The 19677-nt window shown below is 52.8% G+C and overlaps 8 protein-coding genes across 8 annotated transcripts; 3 read left to right on the plus strand and 5 right to left on the minus strand.

Annotated features, from left to right (window-relative positions):
* Positions 1–824: 824 nt before the first annotated feature.
* PtrM4_130680 (uncharacterized protein) lies at positions 825–1203 on the plus strand (the record flags this gene model as incomplete). Its single annotated transcript, XM_001941097.2, has 3 exons — positions 825–958; positions 1013–1099; positions 1161–1203. 3 exons carry the CDS (start codon positions 825–827, stop codon positions 1201–1203), a joined length of 264 nt encoding a protein of 87 aa, XP_001941132.2.
* A 3796-nt stretch (positions 1204–4999) lies between these two features.
* Positions 5000–5320, minus strand: PtrM4_130690 (uncharacterized protein; the record flags this gene model as incomplete). Its single annotated transcript, XM_066109002.1, has 1 exon — positions 5000–5320. The coding sequence occupies one exon, from the start codon at positions 5318–5320 to the stop codon at positions 5000–5002; it is 321 nt and encodes a 106-aa protein (XP_065960994.1).
* Positions 5321–5734: 414 nt separating this feature from the next.
* On the plus strand, positions 5735–8249 carry PtrM4_130700 (uncharacterized protein; the record flags this gene model as incomplete). Its single annotated transcript, XM_001941098.2, has 2 exons — positions 5735–7017; positions 7070–8249. 2 exons carry the CDS (start codon positions 5735–5737, stop codon positions 8247–8249), a joined length of 2463 nt encoding a protein of 820 aa, XP_001941133.2.
* Positions 8250–12748: 4499 nt separating this feature from the next.
* PtrM4_130710 (uncharacterized protein) lies at positions 12749–13286 on the minus strand (the record flags this gene model as incomplete). The annotated part of the gene is made up of 2 exons (XM_001941099.2): positions 12749–12808; positions 12921–13286. The coding sequence occupies 2 exons, from the start codon at positions 13284–13286 to the stop codon at positions 12749–12751; spliced, it is 426 nt and encodes a 141-aa protein (XP_001941134.2).
* Positions 13287–14109: 823 nt separating this feature from the next.
* On the minus strand, positions 14110–15460 carry PtrM4_130720 (AdhP, Zn-dependent alcohol dehydrogenase; the record flags this gene model as incomplete). The annotated part of the gene is given in 4 exon segments (XM_001941100.2): positions 14110–14116; positions 14136–15000; positions 15050–15215; positions 15323–15460. 4 exon segments carry the CDS (start codon positions 15458–15460, stop codon positions 14110–14112), a joined length of 1176 nt encoding a protein of 391 aa, XP_001941135.2.
* Positions 15461–15912: 452 nt separating this feature from the next.
* Positions 15913–17554, minus strand: PtrM4_130730 (moeb-ThiF domain containing protein; the record flags this gene model as incomplete). Its single annotated transcript, XM_001941101.1, has 3 exons — positions 15913–17138; positions 17191–17293; positions 17372–17554. 3 exons carry the CDS (start codon positions 17552–17554, stop codon positions 15913–15915), a joined length of 1512 nt encoding a protein of 503 aa, XP_001941136.1.
* A 426-nt stretch (positions 17555–17980) lies between these two features.
* Positions 17981–18979, plus strand: PtrM4_130740 (NUC1, DNA-RNA endonuclease G, NUC1; the record flags this gene model as incomplete). Its single annotated transcript, XM_001941102.1, has 1 exon — positions 17981–18979. One exon carries the CDS (start codon positions 17981–17983, stop codon positions 18977–18979), a length of 999 nt encoding a protein of 332 aa, XP_001941137.1.
* A 211-nt stretch (positions 18980–19190) lies between these two features.
* Positions 19191–19548, minus strand: PtrM4_130750 (zf-Tim10-DDP domain containing protein; the record flags this gene model as incomplete). The annotated part of the gene is made up of 2 exons (XM_001941103.2): positions 19191–19373; positions 19441–19548. 2 exons carry the CDS (start codon positions 19546–19548, stop codon positions 19191–19193), a joined length of 291 nt encoding a protein of 96 aa, XP_001941138.2.
* Positions 19549–19677: the final 129 nt, after the last annotated feature.

A 19677-nucleotide genomic window follows, 5' to 3' on the forward strand; every position in this document is an offset into this window, starting at 1 on the left:
GATTATCAGCTCTAACATTCCTGGCCGATGCAAAACATGTTCTTTTTTTGCCCATTTGGTTTGGGAATGCAAGTGTCTCCGCTGTCTTGCCTTTTTGGGTGTTGCCATTCTTTTTTTTTGAGGGGGCGGTGAAGGCTGATCTCGACGCATGTAAGACGGAAACTACTAGGGAGGTGTGTTGGTTGGTAGGTGCAACGAAGTGGACGAGTATTATAGACGAGTATTATAGACACTACGAGGGAAGAGGAGAAGGGAGGAAGATGCATGGTCGCATACTGGAATAGGTAAAGACTATTATTATATAAAATAATGCAACTGACGCTCTTTCTGTGCAGCTAGATCTAAGGTTCTTGGGGCAAAGCCTCATTCGACTAGTGGTGGGTGAGATTCACGGGCGTACCTAATAAAAATGAGCTATTGGCCGATGGCCGATGGCCGTCGTATCTGCGTGTCAAATGAAGCCTTCGCTTCATAAGAGGTTAACTATAGTTTTTAACATAACAACAATATTGGTACAAGAGTTTAACAAGTACTACTATGTAACCTTTGGTAGTGTTACTGAGAGACTAGAGAGAGTGAATTTCTTACACTGCACTTAGTTTTGCCTCGACCACAACACCTCGAGCATGGCAGAACGTACGGTCTCCGTAAACACGAGCGATTATCAGACTAGATAAAGAATGTTGCTCACCCATCAGCCGAACCATGCGGACTTCAGGGGAGAGGTATATATAAAGAGATCCACTGCCTTCTGTTTTGTCACCGCAAACACCATCATCCACACACTATTATCTACACTCAATACCTACTTATCAATCTTCACTATGCTGTTCCAATCTCCACTTCTACTTGCGCTGTTTGCATTCACGGTTGCGGGTACAAAAATTGGATATTACGCGGGCAAATGCACTCCGGCAGAGACGAACGCATGTGCTAGTGGTGTTTGTGCCATCTGGAAGTAAGTAGTATCTGATACATGCATGCCCAGATGTACTCATTAACTTGCGTGTAGAGATGAAGGCAACAGAAACCTTGCACATGCATGCGTAACCGCCCACTATTGCCAATGCGCCACGTCGCCCGGCCAACAACTCGAGGCGTGAGTGCTGTTTCCTACACCCCCAAAATTGGCACCAACGTTTTTTCTAACAAATTCCTAGTAACCAAGCCAGCTATACATGCGGTTGTGGCTATCAAGCATGAGAAGGCAGGGGATAAGCGGTTCATGTATAGGCAGATAGCTATGGAAGTTAGTCGTGGATACTAGTTATAGGAGCATAGCAAGGAAACCCGATAACATAAATAAAAGCTCCACAAGTGTCATCTAGTAACTAGCGCTGCGCCACAAGCACCGCCACACCCGCGCACGGTGCGACCGAAGTACTCCCGGTATCTTTCAAACTTGCTCTTGTACACAAGGTTTTCTGGCATAACGGTACACTGCGCCACCAACTTGGACCCCTTGAACATCAGCAGCGATCACTGCGCTGGAGGTACACCTGTGCCATGTTTAGAGATCACAGCACAACGATGGTGAGTCTTTCTAGGCCGAACAACCAAAATGACGCACGCGCATATTGCCCACAGATCCCCGGATTTTACTTATTGCTCGCGTTGAGTAGGCGCGCTGCTTTTCAAGTAGGCTCTGGCAAAAAGGAGGGGTAAAAGAAACAACGGGCGAGTAAAGGGTGGAAAACATGGCCCAAAGGGGTGAGCTTCGAGAAGGAGTGGAGTCGGATGGCGCGGAATGCGGGAAGAGGCGGATATGATCGTCATGGACCCATTTATAAGCCTTATGGCTTGCAACTACGGCGTAAAAAGCACTCGACTCGCTTTAAACGAGGTGATCTTCTTCTGGCCTCCTGGCGAGTTTGGCGTAGGGTGTGGTGTTTGAATTGCACACACACTAATCGAGCAGGTGCGAAGCTATCGAGAAGCGTTGCGGACGTGCCACGTTAGTGTCGAGCGGTCCACCACACCTCATGACGAGCAGCCATAAGGTGGATAACTGCGACGGATGCAAGAAAGCGTAGTGGCCGATCGATGTTCGTGATGGCTGGTCGCATAGCATGATGGCCATGATGATGTATGTATGATGCCCATAGATGCATTGTCAGAACGGGCTGTTCAAGAACAAGGAGGGGCCATGCTCATTTCCTATCAAAACGAACGCCTTGGAATGAAACCAGTCTAGTGTTCTATAAACAGCGGACGGAGTCGTGAGTATCCTGGCCCTGGTATGTAGGAGAGTCGTTTGGCAAGTGGTGAAGTAACGAGAAAACTCGATTCGTGGCTCTGATACGACGATAAGCGATATTATGCCCAGCTCTGAGGGCGAACAGAGGACTGTAAAGACTGGCTTCCAGACGGCGTAAGACATGACAACCCTGCTGTAGACATGACAAGTGCTGTTTGAATCATTCGCAGATACCAACACCAGTCGTACGGTATGACTACGGTGTGGCTTTTCAATGTTGCTTACCAAGGATTCAGCCAGCACAGCGTGGTCTGGACAGGCTGCTTTGTTTCAGACGACGAGGACGAAGTACGTATGAAGGTTGGCATAAGCTGTGCCGTCTGCACATGATCGTATGCATCATTTGCGACTACGCTATACGAGTAGCGCTTCAGCAGGCGAGGACGGAGCGAATCGGCACGTTTAGCGGCTAAAAATGCAGTTTGATGAGAAGTCGTTTATTGGTGCTGAAGGAAAGGGAGAATGGGAAGGGCCATGATGCATAGGCTGTGAAGGCCCTGCAGCTGAGCACGAGGACGAAAATTTGCGGTAGAAGACGGTGCGTGCAGTAGGGTGTGACATTGGTTGTATGCCTGACATTGCAGCAAGTGGGCAGTCATGCAGCACCAGTTGGTGGTTTGGTGCTGGCTAAGCAGGGAAGGTCATGTTAGCCCCGGTGAAGATCCGAAGATCCAGTTGTCGTGAAGAACGTTGAGTACGTAGGTCGGAGATGCGGCATCTCACCAATTCGCATTCGTCATCATGTTCTTTCCACGTGCGGACCATGTGCTGCGCTACCCGTATGCCCGTCTGGGGCCGGAAGATGCAGAACTACTGGACCTACAGCGAGGAGCAGCCGATGCGACGTGGGAGAGGACTGGGGGGTTTTGAGAGAACGGGGGGCTTCCGATCTGCAGTGCAGCGGATTCCAATGTTGAGGCAAAGTCTTCTCACCGTCACATTGCGAGCTTAGTATGCCAACGAAAGTGAGGCCCAGCACTTGTGACGGCGGAAGATTTACTCCCGGCAGAAGAAGATGGCTAGGTAGGGGGAAAAGACGTGCGCGTGAAGGTGGTGCTACTGCATGGTTCGTCCAACTAGCCGGCCTATCCCGGCAGCGACGATGCAGGAAAAGCAGGTGCAAGTTGGAGAAGCATGCACATGTGTGAAGTGTCAGAAGGCAATGGGCATGTCATGAAAGTGCAGATTCCCACGCAGGTCGTAATTGTTTCGTACCCCTTTTGGCAGGCGGGCACATTACACGTTGCGAGAGACAGGCCTCACTGGGGTTTTCTGGAAGCGGTGCGTTTCCGAGGCATCCCGGGCAGGATCAAAGTTTATCGGTACAGGCTGACTCGAGGATGCTTCCGGGACGCTGGACAGCAGATTAGGAGAGGGGCGTGAGTGAGAGTGAGCATTTTCCAATGATGGCAGGAAAGCTTCTAGCGCAGCCCCCCGTCGCAGGTAGTCGCGGCAGGCCAAGAGGATGATTTCGGAGAGTAAGGTAGGTGTTGCGGGAGGGATAAGTCGGCTGTCAGACAGCAGTAGGGTAGTTAATGTCCGACTAGACCCCAAGGGCATGTCTTGGAGCCTCCTGAATGCTCGGTGCAGATTCCTGACTCTGCTGACGCTCATCAGGCCGGGAAGAAAGTGGTCACGGGCCGCACAGTACCTGAGGAGAGGATGATGAGCACTCGTCAAGGGCAGTGAACGGCGCTGGGCCCGCGGCGACGGGGCAGGGCAGGGCAGGGCAGGGCAGGCAGGCAGGCAGGCAGGGCAGGTCATGGCCGCTGAATCAGCGGTATGGTAATATAGTAAGAAATAGTAAGATTGCAGCGAATAGCAGCAGAAGAGGCTTGACGTCGCAAACGCCAACCCTCCCTATTTGCCGGCAGCTTGTGGCCAGGGCCCCCCGGGCGCCGCCGTCGTGCCCCGTACAGGGGCGTCGCGCGACATGCCCATGGCCCATGAGGCTGCGCACCACACTACGCGTCGGTGGTACTTGGCCTGCACATGCATCTGCATCTGCATCTGCGCCTACGCCTACGCCTGCAAACGCGCTGATGCACGTCTCTGCTCGTCGTAATGGTACATGTACTTACGGTAGTGGCTGCCACATGTAACCAAGTTTCCAACAGGGCCCTCCCCTGGCGCCGCCATGGTGGTCTCTTCAGTGGGCTCTTGCGTCTGACGACCCAGTTGACGGCTCGGGGCATCGCATTTGTCCTGTCTGCACTGTTGATCCCCAGTAGGCCCGTGTTCCCACGGCTCGAATCGTGTCGGGCGCAATACCCTGGCCAAGGCACCTTGCCGGTACCTGGTCCCTCTAACCTAAAGACACGACCAGCCCGCGGGCTCTTCAACCATGCTCCGTGGGCTCTCTCAATGCTGAAACGTGCTTGAGGCGATCCAAAAGCGAGCCCTGCTCCAGCCCCGGCCCTTCCATGTCGAACGGTTTTGAACTTTCTTTGTCTGCCCGCAGTCCTCATTCACCCCACAACCATCTTCAGGACCCTCTGCCTTCGAAAAGACGACAGCTGGGACTGCTGGCCGACGACGACGACGACATCCAGGCAAACACGGCTGTCGACTTCAGCCCCCGATAGGCTACCGCCATAGTACTGCACTCCCCGAACCCATTGAGACCCGTCTGGGGAGCTCAGGCCGCTCATGTCTTTCCTAGGACTCCGTCCCAGCTCGCGCAGTAGTCACACTGCAAAGCCCTTTACTTCGCACTCGGCCAGATCAGACGCAAACCCTGGCTCACAACCCCCTCCCCGCACCGGCAGAGCCATGGCCGGCGTCATGGACATTGAGCGCACCCGGACCAGGCGCGAGAGGACGTTTATTGGAAGTGAATGCTGCGTGTGTGAGGAGAACCTGGAGTACACACTGCGGGGCGAGCGGATACTGCAGCTCTCGTGCGGCCATGTGTCGCATGAGGCCTGCTTCTACGAGTATATCCGCGAATTCGAGTCGCAGCACTGCCCGACGTGTGATGCCACCCTGGGTCTCGATACTAGCAGGGGCGGAAATGTGCTCGATATTGGTAGGCTGCCACCAAAGTCTGCGGTGGCTGGCCATGCTGATGTGCATACAGAGAAACTCTCCACCATTGTGCGTTCCGCCCAGCAAGAAGCCTCACCAGCCCATTCGCAGACGCACTCGCACTCGCACTCGCACTCCCAGGTTGACTCCCACCGGAGCGCATCCAACACCCCCACGCCCTGGGACAACCAGACCGTCTCGTCCGAAAGGCAAAATGACGACCACATCCAGGCTCGCTCTCGCACCGGCAGCAATGCCTCAACCCGCTACCCGCCCACGACCCAATCCCGTCAGCGAGACAGCAGTCACAGCCGCGACCGTGGTTCCGACCGCGGCGGCTCCCTGTCCCGGGCGCATGGACGCAGCGACTCGGGCGCTACAGGACTGGCCTCCTCCAACGACTACGCCGCCACGCACGATGGCCGGCGGCACGACTACGATGTCCAGTCCATGGAGAGTAGCCTCAGCAGCCCGCGTGGTCTGCTCAAGAGCCCAATTCCTGCCCCTACAGTCACTGTCCGGAGCGAATTCCCCACGCTGAGCAGGTCGCGGCAACAGCAGAGCCTGACATGTCTGATCACGGTCGAGGTAGTCGAGGGCAAGTGGCGGCCAAACCTAGACGACATCCGCGGCGCACCACCCCTGCCAAGCGTACCTGAGAGCACCTATGAGCGCAGCAAGTCGCCCGTCACCACCAGGTCAGCAGAGCCGCAGTACGAACCAACCGAGGCCCTGGACGAAATTACCGAAGACCTCCACGCCCGCGTCGACAACTGGCACGGCCTGGACTTTTCTCGCTTCGGCAACTTGCGACTTCACGGCCACATCCGCGTTGGCAAGGACCGGCAATCATGGCAGGAACTCGAGTGCTACCTCTTCTCCGAAATGCTCATCTGCGTAAAGGAGAAGAAGATGGCGCCGCAGCCGCAGTGGGATGGTGGACCCCCCATCAAGAAGACAAAGTGCACTCTCAAGGGCTCGATCCTGATCAAGAAGCACCTCAACCAGGTCGAGCACTCGGCGGACAATTTGATACTGACCCTCAGCCTCTCGGTAGCAGAGCTACCCGCCTTCCACCTTCAATTCCAAGACAGGGGCCAGCTGGAGCAGTGGCGTCGCGCCCTCATGGACATTCGCTTAGACTTTCCCATCAGCCACCGAATGGAGCAATACGATCAAGACAATTCTGGAACCGAGGACGACGACTATCGCAGGCCAAAGCGCGTCTCGTCTATCAACTCTTCCTACGGCGCCGGCCGCTCAGTCATGACGGCGCCCACCGAGTACAGCACCTCCCGCGGCGGTGCATCCGAGCCCCGCCTGGGTGCCTCAGTACACGTGCCCGTTGACATTGTCGTCGTCATTCCAGTCTCGTCGTCAATGCAGGGTTTGAAGATCAACTTGCTACGCGACACTCTACGTTTCCTTGTGAGCAACCTGGGTGAACGAGACCGCATGGGCTTGGTCACTTTTGGCTCAAGTGGCGGCGGCGTCCCCATTGTCGGCATGACGAGCAAAGCCTGGAGAGACTGGCCAAAGGTGCTCGATTCCATTCGCCCCGTAGGACAGAAGAGCCTTCGTGCCGACGTGGTTGACGGAGCCAACGTAGCCATGGATCTGCTGATGCAGCGCAAGTCGAGCAACCCTCTCTCAAGCATTCTGCTCATCAGCGACTCTTCCACATCCGATGCTGAAAGCGTTGACTTCGTCATCTCCCGCGCCGAGGCTGCCAAGTAAGCCATCGTTCATCACTCTTAGTACGTCATTATACTAATTGCCATTTAGGGTTTCCATTCACTCCTTTGGTCTGGGACTAACGCACAAGCCCGACACTATGATTGAACTCTCCACACGGACCAAGGCGTCCTACACCTATGTCAAGGACTGGATGATGCTCCGCGAGTGTGCAGCAGGGTGCCTCGGATCTCTTCAAACTATCTCGCACCAAAACGTCAAGTTGAAGCTACGGCTACCTGAAGGCTCCCCTGCCAAGTTTGTCAAGATTAGCGGCGCACTGCAGATCACTAAACGTGCCACCGGCCGAGATGCCGAAGCTTCGCTAGGTGATTTACGCTTTGGAGATAAGAGGGATATCCTGGTGCAGCTAGCTATTGCGCCCGACACGGGCTCACCCGAGCAACTCCCTCAGGACCCCTGGGAGTCGATTGTGTCTGGTTTGGAGGCCCTAGGCGGACCACTCGACCAAGATGATTCACGCACACTCAGCGTTGAAGAAGTACCCTTGATCCAAGCAGATCTCACCTACGGCGACATACTCCGAGAAGGCACCCTTTCACAGCTCCCAAGGCCATCGTTACTGGCCATTACCCTACTACCATCCGGAAACAAGAAGAATTCAACCGGAATGCCGTCAACACCCCCTATCCCCCCTCATCCTCACGTCGTACAGCGACGTATGGAATTGCTTACATCCGACATGCTGACCCGCGCATTGACACTTGTCTCACGAGGCCAACACGAACGAGCACACCATCTTCTCAAAGAAACCCGAAGTATCCTAAAGGGGCTTGGCAAGGGGGGTCTGCCTCCACTTCCTCCTCCTGGGCACCGTCGGAACGAGGCACCTGGCGTGGCAGGCAGCACGGGATCCACATCTCCCACGACGCACAATTCCGGTGCCGACTTGCGGGCGCGCACGCCCTCACCACATGCTGATAGTCCCTTCACTCCTGCTGCAGGTATTGACGTCAAAACCATGCACGCGCTAGACGCGGAACTCGAATCCAGTCTCGAATGGATCAACCATCCTGCCGTCTTCGGCCGAGACTCACGCAAGGCTGTGCTGCAGGCCATTGGCGTCATCTCATCGCAACGCGCCTACACATTCAGGTCGCCATCTGAGTCGCTCTGGGCAGAACGCATTGCCGGCATCAAGCGTCTGTCCGAACGCGCACGAGACTGGCGCGAAACGGGCGATCAGGAAGCCCTGATGGAAGAGAATTAATTTCAGCTACGACTCTTCTAACTCTTCGCACTTGTTTGCATATACCCTGTATCATACCACTTCCTTCTTTGGTACTTTGCTCCTTTATTTCCATTCACGGCCACACTTTTGGGCGGTTGATTAGATGAGCCTCGTTTGGGCTCTTCCCACTTGGGACGACTTTATTTCCTTGACATATTCTCGCGGATCTATGATACCAAAACGGTCTACATTTACTTGTACTGCGGATTCTCTGGGCTCGCAAAATGGGATTTTGGCGTCGCTGTCGTTACCGCATTGTCTCACGGGACAGCATATTGTGCTGAGCAATTGATTAGCTACACGCACTACTAGACGCACGAGTATCACACTATGGCTATACTCCAATACCAATTTTTTACGCTATTTAATTCAGCCAACCTCTTTGCACGCATGTTCTACGTTCCTTCTGCAGGCCCAGGTCGACTACGCGCATGTGCAAAAGCTAAACCGAGCCTAAGGCTGCGGCTTGTCACCTGCGCCATGCAGCATTTCGGCTATTCTAAAGGCCCATCCGCTCTTAGTCAAACCTAGACTTGATCCCCACTACGGTGAATCCCGCTAGAAGACCGATGGCTTCGTTCCGAACCATTTCCGGCAAAGATGCTGCTTCGGTGCGTTCGGCGTCTTACCCCTCACCATAAGCCGCCCCGTTATAACTATAGCTCCATTGTCTATACACCCACCCGTCTTTGGTGCTGCAGCTTAGCAACTTGGATCTTTCTTTGTGCATAGTGTCTATGCAAGCTGCAAAAGCATCGCGATAACACTGTCGAAACGGGCAGCTACGTGCACCAGCCAAGGACGGCAGTTGCAACCGCGCTTGCTTTGAATCTCCAACAATGTACTGTAAGAGTATAGTAAGACGTCCTCCTCCCCCAGAGCCACCCGCTCGCTTGTGCGCAAAAAGACGACTGGTTCTGTGTCACCGGACGGCAATTGTGTGGCCGGATAATCAAGTCCAATATCGAAACATTGAGACGTGCCTTTGCGGCAAGAGAGCCCAGCGCCTTCGCTACTTTGCCGACCGGAAATTATCGAGCGCTGCAGCCGACGCTGACCACTGTGGTTGCAGAATCTACGACATGTAGCTGGGCCATGTACATGCCCCGTTGTGGAGGTATATGAGACAGTCAATAAAGCGCATCTCGCATCTCTCCCAACGCGATGGGTCGTACCTGACTGGAATTGCATCGGCTGTTTCCGACGCGGCGGCCGACCTATAACTAGCACTGGCACTCTGACGTCAAACCAGAAGCAAGTCATGCACAATGACCGTCTGGACTTTCCCCTTGGTCAACGTCACATTGCAACCTCCCCACATGACACCAGATGGAGCAAAACAGAAAGCCAACAAGCCCGAACTGACTAGCATGTGAAACAGCTGCATCCCGCCGCTCTCCCCCCGTCTCTTCAAGACATGCTTCACAACCCGCAAACACCATCTCAACCTCTTCAATCTATCCAGTCTTACTATCATGCCACATGTGCAGATTGCAAACGCCTTGTCAGGTTGCGACCCGTGGCCGGCGGCAACGCGCAGGAACGGGTCGCAACTGGTCCATGGTCTGTTGAGAAAGACAAAGCGGTCATATGCCGGCCATTATACTGCCTACCTCGAAATGGTGAAGTATCGCTGTAGGAGGCCCGATTACCACTTTTCCGTCTTCGATTCATGCCGGGGCATGTCAAGTGCATCAGGTCCACAATGCAAAAAAGCAAATATCAGTACCACTGCTGCGGTTCTAGATCTGGTCCCAGCAATCCAATCAGCCCCTCATCCCTGATACCAACGTCTTCGAGATCAAACTTTTGGTAATGTCTATTACACAATTCGAGCACTGGCATCAGCGCGTGTTGGTTTGGCCACTACGCTACACGACAGATTCATCAACCTGCTTTCGCTGTTACCACGGCCGATGCTCGATAGTCAAACATTCCCCTGTCATATTTGTCCGATTTTTGCAAGCCCTTCGCATCGCAACGCACGCACCCTTCGCATGATGTTGGTTGTCCTGTATCCATTGCGAGGCGAGCGGGAGGAACTTCGGTTCGACCCATCAGCCACACCAGATCAACAGGGGTAGCCGTAACAAACGGCTATCCCGGTGTAGTCACACCAACCAGCTCCCACACCGAAAATCCCGTAATATGGGTCTTAAGCGAGTTTCACCTTCGAAAGCGTCGACGGTTGCGAGGGCGGCCAGTCACACAGGGAAAAGAAAACGGGGGTTTGTTCCTGTTGAGGACGTGGACGTAAGGGGCTTGCGGGTACGTGCCCTGCTTGACTGTTCGCAGCTGAGGATGCAGATCTGTACCTCCATCGTACTCGTTCGCGTTGAACGCCGACATGCCATGTTCTCCGACTTTATCTGCTTCTTTCTCGAACCCCACTCGGGGGGCCATCAACTCACCTCAGTGCTTTTTTCCGTCACCTGCTATCAGCTCCATCACTGGTGTGTTATTTTGGTATACTCTCAACGGGCGGCGGGTGCAAATGCACCATTGCATCTTGCGCACTTTTCATCATGGCAATCGGCCAGCTTGACAAACGGAAAACTCCGTAGCATGTCCGGCAACCATCCGAGACCATTTATATGACAGCGACCGTTTCGCCGTTGACAGTGCCGAGAGGTTGGCAAGGGAAAGTATCCCGCATCCGCAAACCGTGCAAACCATAGTTGAGAAAAGAGTCGGAGGAGAGGCGGGGTAAACGAAATTGGCCACCACGGGCCCCTCATCTGCCAACAAGGCTTTTTGGCCGCATGCCAAAAGCAACTTCAAGTTGCCTGTATTGGGATACACCATTACCGTCCTCGGTCACACATACCTAGAGTCCTTCACACTAGATTGACAGGGGTGTCAAGATAATGGAAGTGAAAGGTCAAGTATAGCTCATGACGTACTCTCGATCTACAACACATACGTGCTGCAGCTTTTATCTCGATGCTTTTTCGCATTCCTCTTTTTTCGATCTACCAGCGACTATCGCGGATCCTTCACTATCTTGCAATTGGATTTGAGGGGTGGGGCTTGTCAGCCCCGCAGCTGTTACGTCGTCTCCTCTCGTTACCAAGATATACAACTGCTAATCGGGATCATTCCCGGCGAGCCCCCTTAGTTCAAACGGCCACCAGATCGACAGGAGCAATAAAAATTGGCGTGCGCGATGCCCGCGACATAGCCGGAACACACATCTTCACTCCATTGCACCCAGGTGTCATAAAATACTGGACATACTAGTGTAAAAAAGCCACTGTAGTCGCCAGACACGTCTATTGGGTGTTTACCCACACGGTTTAGTATTTTATGTCACCCAGGTGATTGCGTTATTGAAACGAACACGCCACGTAAAGAGCTGTAGTGTCGATCCACCAAGCTGTAGCTAGCGTTTTTTGTTCCGCTTTTGGCAAAATCGTGAGATCTTGCTTTTTGGCCTGACCCATCCCTTTGCTTTACGGTATACACTCATGGAAAGAAGATGTCCCGCCACCCACCATCTTCCTTGCATATCTCATCAGTGCTTTTTTGGGGGGATCGTTTTCGTTTTTTTCCTAGACCTCCCGCATATGCCGCCTGGTTCATACTAGGGAATGCTGACCCGGCGCTAGAGGGCCTGTATGCACATAGCCAACGGTGGTGGGAGCGTTTTGCTTTTGGCGCGTACAGTGGGTAGGGAATATCGGGGGCTAGCGGAGTATTCTCCGCGGAGAAGTGTTGTGGCGCAGGGAAAGTATAACGGGGTCGTTAGAGATGGATAGAGGTGGTGCGAGAAAGATGGAGGGGTTTTGGTGAATGGGTCGCTCGGCCTTGTATGGTTCGCCATAATACTGGTATTTTACTTGTATTGAAATAGTTGGGGTTGGGGGTGGCTGTACGTTTGTTGATATGCGCTAGATTACGTATACACTATAGTAAGGGCCCAGCTTTGTTGTACTTGTTCACAAAAGCTACGACATGCTCATTCACCTCCTTTGGATTCGAAGCACTGAGGAAATGCTGTCCGCCCTGGATAACCTCTAGCCTTGCCTCGGGCGAATTGGTAAATAATTGGATCTCTTCCTTTGCATTTGCAACAGAGTATACCGCATCGTCCGTTCCCTGATATGCTGTCAGCTGGCCATTCTCCCTACCTTCACCTCCACCACCCAACTTAGATTGAATTGAGGAAAAAAAAACTCACATGCAACCAGAGCACCGGACACCTCACATCTTCTAACCTCAAATGCAGCCCATCCCTATCCCTCAAATTAATCGCCGCCATGCGAATCCTCTTCCTTCCCTCCTCGCCCTGATAATTCCTCTTGATCTCCTGCTCCCAAAAGCGTCTCACATCCTCTGGACACGCCTTCCCGAAACCGACATCAACGAGGAAATCAACAAAGTCCTTGCTGGGCGCGAAACCATCACCAGCAGCAGAAGGTCCGAACTCGCCTGTGATGCGCTCGGCAAGGGGTTCGACGGCGTGCCAGCAGCCCAGGTCACGGGAACGGGGGGGATTCAGAGTCTAGGGATGTTCCAAGGGGGATTATGCCTTGGATCTGTGTGTTGGTGGGTTTACTTGTTAGTATGCTTTTTTTTCATGTTCAACAAGTCTATACATCTCCTCCCTCCCCATGTAGAACGAAATCCAAAACGAGAATCTTCTCTCACCTTGTCACCCCCTAAAAGCGCCATCCGCACCGTAACCCAACCCCCCTGACTCGTCCCCAACACAAACGCCCGCTCAACCCCCAACTTCTCCATGACTTGCAGATTCATAATCGCCGTGTCCCAGTACGTCCAATTGTCCGTCTTGTGTGCACGTGTGCCGCCGTGGCCGAGGAGCTCGATGGCAAGGAGGTTCATGGTAGATGTTAGTGCGGGCGTGGAAAAGGCATTGTCGTAGAGGGCCGAGGAGGTAGTAAAGGAGTTTATGAGAACGAGGGTGGGGAGTTTGGCGTTGTAGGGTTGCGAGAGGCGGTACGAGGCTGTTATACCGCCGAGGTGGGGGACGTGGATGATGGATGTGGGTGGCATTTTGGGGGGGTTTTTTTTTTGAATCTGGGTGTTTTGGATGAGAGAGGGAGAAGAAGAAGAGAAGAAGGAGGGGAGGAATTCGCGGGTTGGAATGCTTATTTGTGTCCTATGCGTTGGCGGTTGTGGGTTTTATGTACGTATACACATGTCATGGTTCATCCATGTTTGACAGAAGACGTCAGAGGCCGAGGGTTAAGTATTGCGGGGAATAAGAGTGGGGTTCGGCATAAGGGAAGAAAAAGCTGACGTGAGGGGCGGGTTAGAACGTCGTCAATGATCTTTTACGGTTGAGGGCCGATGCGAAAAGTACGCGCGGCGTCGAGTTATTGGAGAGCATGGTCGAGAGGGGAGTTGGAGATATGTGTAATGTGGAGTCGTGGGCCTTCGCCGAGCTGGGGCCGAGATGTACACTGGGATACTATCTCGAGTTGTTGTTCTTGCGCTGGTATTCGTGTTACAGGTGTATGTATGGAGACTTGAGTCGCTCAATTGGCTCTTGTTGTGGCTTTGATGGTGTATTGGGTGAGTGCCTAGTACCTAAATACGCTTAACGCCTCCACAGCGCGGAGCAGAAATTAAGATATATCCAAACGTAAGGAGGGAGACTCCTTGGACATGGTGATGAAAATTCGAGCGCAGCTATAACGCCGTATTGAGACATTCTTCAAAAGTGAGGGTATTCGAAAAAAGCCATGTTCACGTTGGTCAGTGAATGAAGAATGTTCGAATACTAGAAGCTTGAACGATTACCATAGAATAGGTATACGTTTGGTATCATCATTATTCATCTCGACCTCCCAGTTCTATCCTATCTATTCGTCGTCTATGATCTAGTTCTCCAGAACATACCTGTACCTAGCCTTTCCATCCACCATATCAACAACCGCCTTGTTAGCCTCCTTCATCGGTCGCTTCTGTACCCACGGCTTGATCTTCTTATCCGCCGCAAGCTGCAACATCTCCTTGATCTCCCAAGGCGCACCAATACCGCTACCTCCGACCTTCAAGCCACCAGAAAGCAGGGTGAAGGCGTTAATAGGAGGCAGTTCCCCACCATCCGGAGCTCCGACTTGGATGAAAGTACCATGGGTCTTGAGCAGGCCGAGATAACCATCTAGAGGCATCTTTGCGCTGGAAACGGTGCAGATGATCAGGTCGAGACTCTGTGCGTTGTGCTTAGCCCAGTCCTTGTCTTCGTCGGTGGAAATGTAAAGATCAGCACCGAGCTTAAGAACGTCGTCGCGCTTCTCAGCTTTCCGACTGATACCAACGACCTTGTCTGCGCCGAGGGCTTTGGCAAAGAGGACACCGAAATGACCTAGACCGCCGACACCGACAATTCCTACGGTCTTGCCGGGTCCGCAACCGTATCGCTTCAATGGAGAGTAGACGGTAATACCTCCACATAGCATAGGTGCAGCATCGGCGCTATCTAAGCCATCAGGGATATTCATGACAAAATGCCCGTTCGTACGGTTGTGTGTAGCATATCCTCCGTAGCTCTTTCCCTCGTCGCCGGGATAGACGCTGCCGTAGGTGTTGACGGTACCCCTGTGGCAGTGGTTTTCAATGCCGTTGGAGCAGTCTGGGCAGTCTGGCTGTAGGCAAGAACGTGCTTGCGCGCCAACACCGACACGGTCACCTTGCTTGACGTGCTTGACATTTGAACCGACCTTGACGGCTTTGCCGATGATCTCGTGGCCGACGACACAGGCTTGAATATGTTAGCGTGAATACATAGTTGACCGGAGAATTGGACGTACGGTATGGTGTAGGTCCCCATCCAGAGCTCAGCATGTGTAGATCTGACCCGCAGATACCGCAGTGAGAAATCTCAATGTCGACGTCGTCCTCTGTCCACTTCTTTGGTTCGAACTGGCCCCATTCCATCTTTCCCTGGACGCTATCCTTGTCCTTTCCGAGCCATCCCTCAAACTTGGTGTCAGTTGCCATCTTGTTGTATACGGTTGGTTGGTAGGTAGTGTGTTATGCGGAGTTGAAATAGTTGGGTTTGTGAGTTAAATAGCGTTCCCTACCTGGTGACTTGCACGAACATTTATATGTATGCTACTGCCGTTATCTCCGTCAATCTTTTCGTATGACGTTCTCCATAGCTTTGCCGACTGGAAGCTTCTCCACGCGGACAGCACTTGTATTGTGGAACCAGCTACCATCTGGCCAGGCCCTTGTCGCTCAGTTCATTGGCTGCGATAACCGCGTTAGTCCGTCATAGATCTGTTCGCCGTAGTACAACGTCTAGAGCCGCACTTCGTAGTGTCAATTGGTGCGATACGTCATGGAGAAAAAAGTTATCGACCGGGTATAGTACCAATAGCGGGAGTGTGGTCTACTCCCATTGGCCTCGTGTCGTGCGCTAACGTGTCGGCCGATGGATATCGGGCCAACGACAAATGTCATCGGAGGACCCACCGATGCAAATAGTCGACAGCTTAACGGGCTTAGTGAGACGGTTTTAGGCTTCATGGGGTCTCGTCTCCATGTCACGGGATCGAAATGAAAGGGATGTGGTGCCACTGTACCTACTGAAACTCTGCTGTAGCCGCTGTAGTGCAGCAACAACAACTTGATGAGTCTGGTGTTTTCATGCTATCGTGATATTTATTCGTCATCTGAAACGTTCAAATCGTTCCTCTTCTGCGAACCTCTTGTTTACACGCTCAATCGTTGCGGCGTCGTATACTTCTTCTAGACTCTTTTGGCCCTTCAAAACCTCTCTTTCATGCTTGCTAGCCTCTTCTTTTGTCATGAGCACCAAGTCGTTCATCCTCAAGGAACTGTGCTTCTGGCCAGGTGTACGTTGATCGACGAAGTTTTGAGCCGGCTTCTTCCATCTCGACAGAATTAAGCGTGTAGATACACCACTAATTATACTTTTCCCACTATAAACTTCTTCTACCAGGTAGCCCACATCGGCTTGGGTGATGGGGATTTTGAGACCTAGAGGGTCTTCGTTAAACAATGCACGAGCTAGACGTTCCTCAGCGCCCTGGAGAGCTCCTAGAATGCCGTCATACATCTTATCACGGGACTTTGCCGATAGGTATTCGTGAGGGTACTCAGCGATTGAAAGGATGACATGGTTTGCGACTGCGAGCCCAAAGATTGCTGGCATAGTTCCCAGGACCGGTAGAATCCTCACGCGAAAATCTGCAAGAACACCCAACTCTCCGACGTTGCCCTTCGCAAACTCTTCTTCAGAGAGCGGCTGAAGTTCGGCTTTCCCTGGGCCGGGCCTCTCAGTGGAATATACGACTGGGATGCCGTCCTTGACGCCTTTCAACCGCAGTTTTCTCCTAGTGGTCTTTGACAGGGGGTCGTCTGTGCTGGCTGAGATGTCGCCGATGAAGATTTTCGTAGGATCAGACTTGCAGGCTGCACCCATGGAGGAAATGACTTTGAGGTTGTTCATATAACAGTATGCTAAAAGTGCCACCTTGCTGTCAATGTTGTCGATGGCGTCAATGACAAAATCCGGTTGCTGGCCGTTCAGAGGCGCTAGTTGTGCCGCCGCAGTATGTTCGCTGAAAAGTTCGTTCCGGCATTCAAAGTGCGTCCAAGGAGTTATTTGCTCAAGTCGCTTTCGGAGACAATGTACTTTGGGCGTTCCGACATCAGCTAAAGTTGCTACAGCGTGTCGATTTAGAGAAGATAATGTGACCTGGTCAAAGTCGATGAGCCGAATTTTGGAGCATCCAGAGCGAGCCAGAGCCGCCGTTGCATGTGAGCCGACGCCACCACAACCGACTACAACCACAAAAGCATTGCGTAACTTGCGGAGCCCCGAATCTGTGAGGAAGACTCGATTCCTCGCCAGCTGTTCAAGGATTAAATCTATAAATCTGGTGAGAACTTGAATCGACACTTTGAAGATACAATCTCGTACCATCATCGTAGTCACCTTTCCTCGCTCTTGCAGCTAGTGCCATACTTCGCTCATCTTCTTTACTTGGCGCAAAGATCTTTGAAGCGGCACCATATTCAGTTAGCTGTTGAAAGTCAGCTGTTTTGCCTGAACATGTACACGTCTTTCTCCGACAAGTTCAATGTGATGTAGGTCTACTTACTCTCGACGAGCGATGGTCGTCACTGATTTCTGGAATGGATGCTTTCAGGTCTGCCACTCTCATCATACGTCGGGCCTTTTGGAAACCGAGAATCGCACTGCCAACAACGAAGCCGGAGACGGCGGCTGTGGTGATGAGCTGTGCATTGTGATTCTCGGTGGCTCGCGATACCCACGAAGGCATTTTGACAGTTGGGTTTAGGGTTTGTGGGAAGGTGCACCCAGTCTAAAACAGAATAGCCATTTAGCCTGAGGTTAAGAGTGTAAAAAGTAGGAAAAAAGCGACATTCAATTTTGTGAGAATAAAGTAGGCAGGACAGATGACTTCCAAGTGATGTAGAGGATTCAAGTTCACATCCGTCTTGGTATGAGCTGTCGACGCTAGCGTAGATGCGGTAAGCGCGGAACCTGGCATCTCTTTCCACTGTCTGAGAAAATGCAGATGACCACTGGGAGAAAGCGCCAGCGAACCAGAGTTGACGCGTCTTGAGACACTTCTCACGCGCTATCCAAGGCCCTGGACCTGTGAGAGTGCCTTTTAGCTTATAAGAGGCCTCCACGCGCACCGGCAGTCCTCGAGCCACGTATTCGCGGATCGGCTGTATCCACCATGTCAAAACTCACCTTCGCAATCGTCGCTGCTGGCAGTGCAGCAGCCGGCGCAGCGGCGACGGCGGTACTGTACTCGGGGAAGAAGGAGAGCTTTGCGTCGACACCATCTGTTACCACAACCACAACCACGGTAACTGGTCGCGCGGGATCTGGAGTAGGATCCTCTGTTCCTGTAATTCCCTCACCCGCGGCTACAGTCCGAAGTCCTCTTGTAGACCCCAACGGCCTCTTCCAATATGGCTTCCCAGGCCCGGTCAACGACCTCCGCCCCGCCGCCTCGCTCACATCATCCTACGATCGACGAACGCGAAATCCATCATGGGTTGCCGAGCACATTACGCCCGAGTCGCTAGCACAAAACAAAGCCGACCGAAAGCACAGCGTCTTCGTCGAGGATATCACAATTCCGGAAATGTTCCGTGCAAAGCTCAAGGACTACTTCCGAAGTGGTTATGACCGAGGTCACCAAGTGCCCGCTGCAGATGCAAAGTGGAGTCAGGAAGCCATGGACGCTACTTTTGCGCTGAGCAACATGTGCCCCCAAGTAGGCGATGGCTTCAACCGTGACTACTGGGCACACTTTGAAGACTTCTGCCGCAGACTCACGCACTCGTACCCCTCTGTGCGCGTCGTGACTGGACCTCTATATCTCCCCAAGCGCGAGGCCGACGGCAAATGGCGCGTCTCGTACGAAGTCATTGGCTCACCACCCAACGTCGCCGTACCCACACACTTCTACAAGGTTATATTCGCCGAAGATGGAAAGCTGGGCGGCAAGGTAGCATTGGGTGCCTTTGTACTGCCAAATGCCGTCATTCCGAGCCACAAGCCCTTGACAGACTTTGAGGTACCGCTAGAGGCCGTAGAGAGGGCGAGTGGACTGGAGTTTGCGACCAAGTTGAGCCCGGAGAGGAGGAAGAGGCTGTGCCAAGAGGTCAATTGCAGTGTCTTTGTTAGGGAATTTGCCCAGAAGCAGAAGTCGGCGGGTAAGATGTAAGCGGTGTACATGGCAGGTGGTGAAGCGGCAATATACCAGGTTTTGTAAAGTGCCTGTAGCTAGTTGTACATTCTATAGTACATTTTTCATCATCATACCACCCAATGCATGTCGCATCGACCTTGTCATCCCATACTCGTACATGTGGTCCTGGATATCGTAATGGTAACACATTCAACCCCATACTGCGGCCTGATGTCATGCCAGCTATTTACAAGCCCTGGTTACCCACAGCCGCACTCTCGCGCTGTATCCTCCCAACGTACTGTTTGCTGACTGTGTTCCATGCGCTCATATATTTCTCCATGCATGCTGTGAAGCAGTTTTCTTCGCCTTTTGAGAGTGAGGTACCGGGCTTGGGGACGCAGCGCTCGAAGCAGTGTTCATTGAGTTTCTGCACTTTTGTCAGTGAATTGCAAATTAAGAGCGGTAAGTATTGCAGTATGGGAGAGAATACATACCTCAACAAGCATGCGCGCATTCTGCATGGCAGCTTCTTGCTGCACCTGACGCATCACCGCCGTCTTCGGGTCGCTGGGGTAAGATGACATGCCGCCTAATGAGTCCATTTGCTTGATTGTATGTATCTGTGGTGTCGAGCGAATTGCGGTTCGTCGGAGGGCGACAAGGTTGGCGGGGAGAGAGTTTTGTGTTTTCGTCTTGAAAAGTTCCGTTGTCGACGTCAAGAACGGCGGCGG

This window comes from Pyrenophora tritici-repentis, chromosome 7, assembly GCF_003171515.1.
Source record: "Pyrenophora tritici-repentis strain M4 chromosome 7, whole genome shotgun sequence".
NCBI classification, from domain to species: Eukaryota; Fungi; Ascomycota; class Dothideomycetes; order Pleosporales; family Pleosporaceae; genus Pyrenophora; species Pyrenophora tritici-repentis.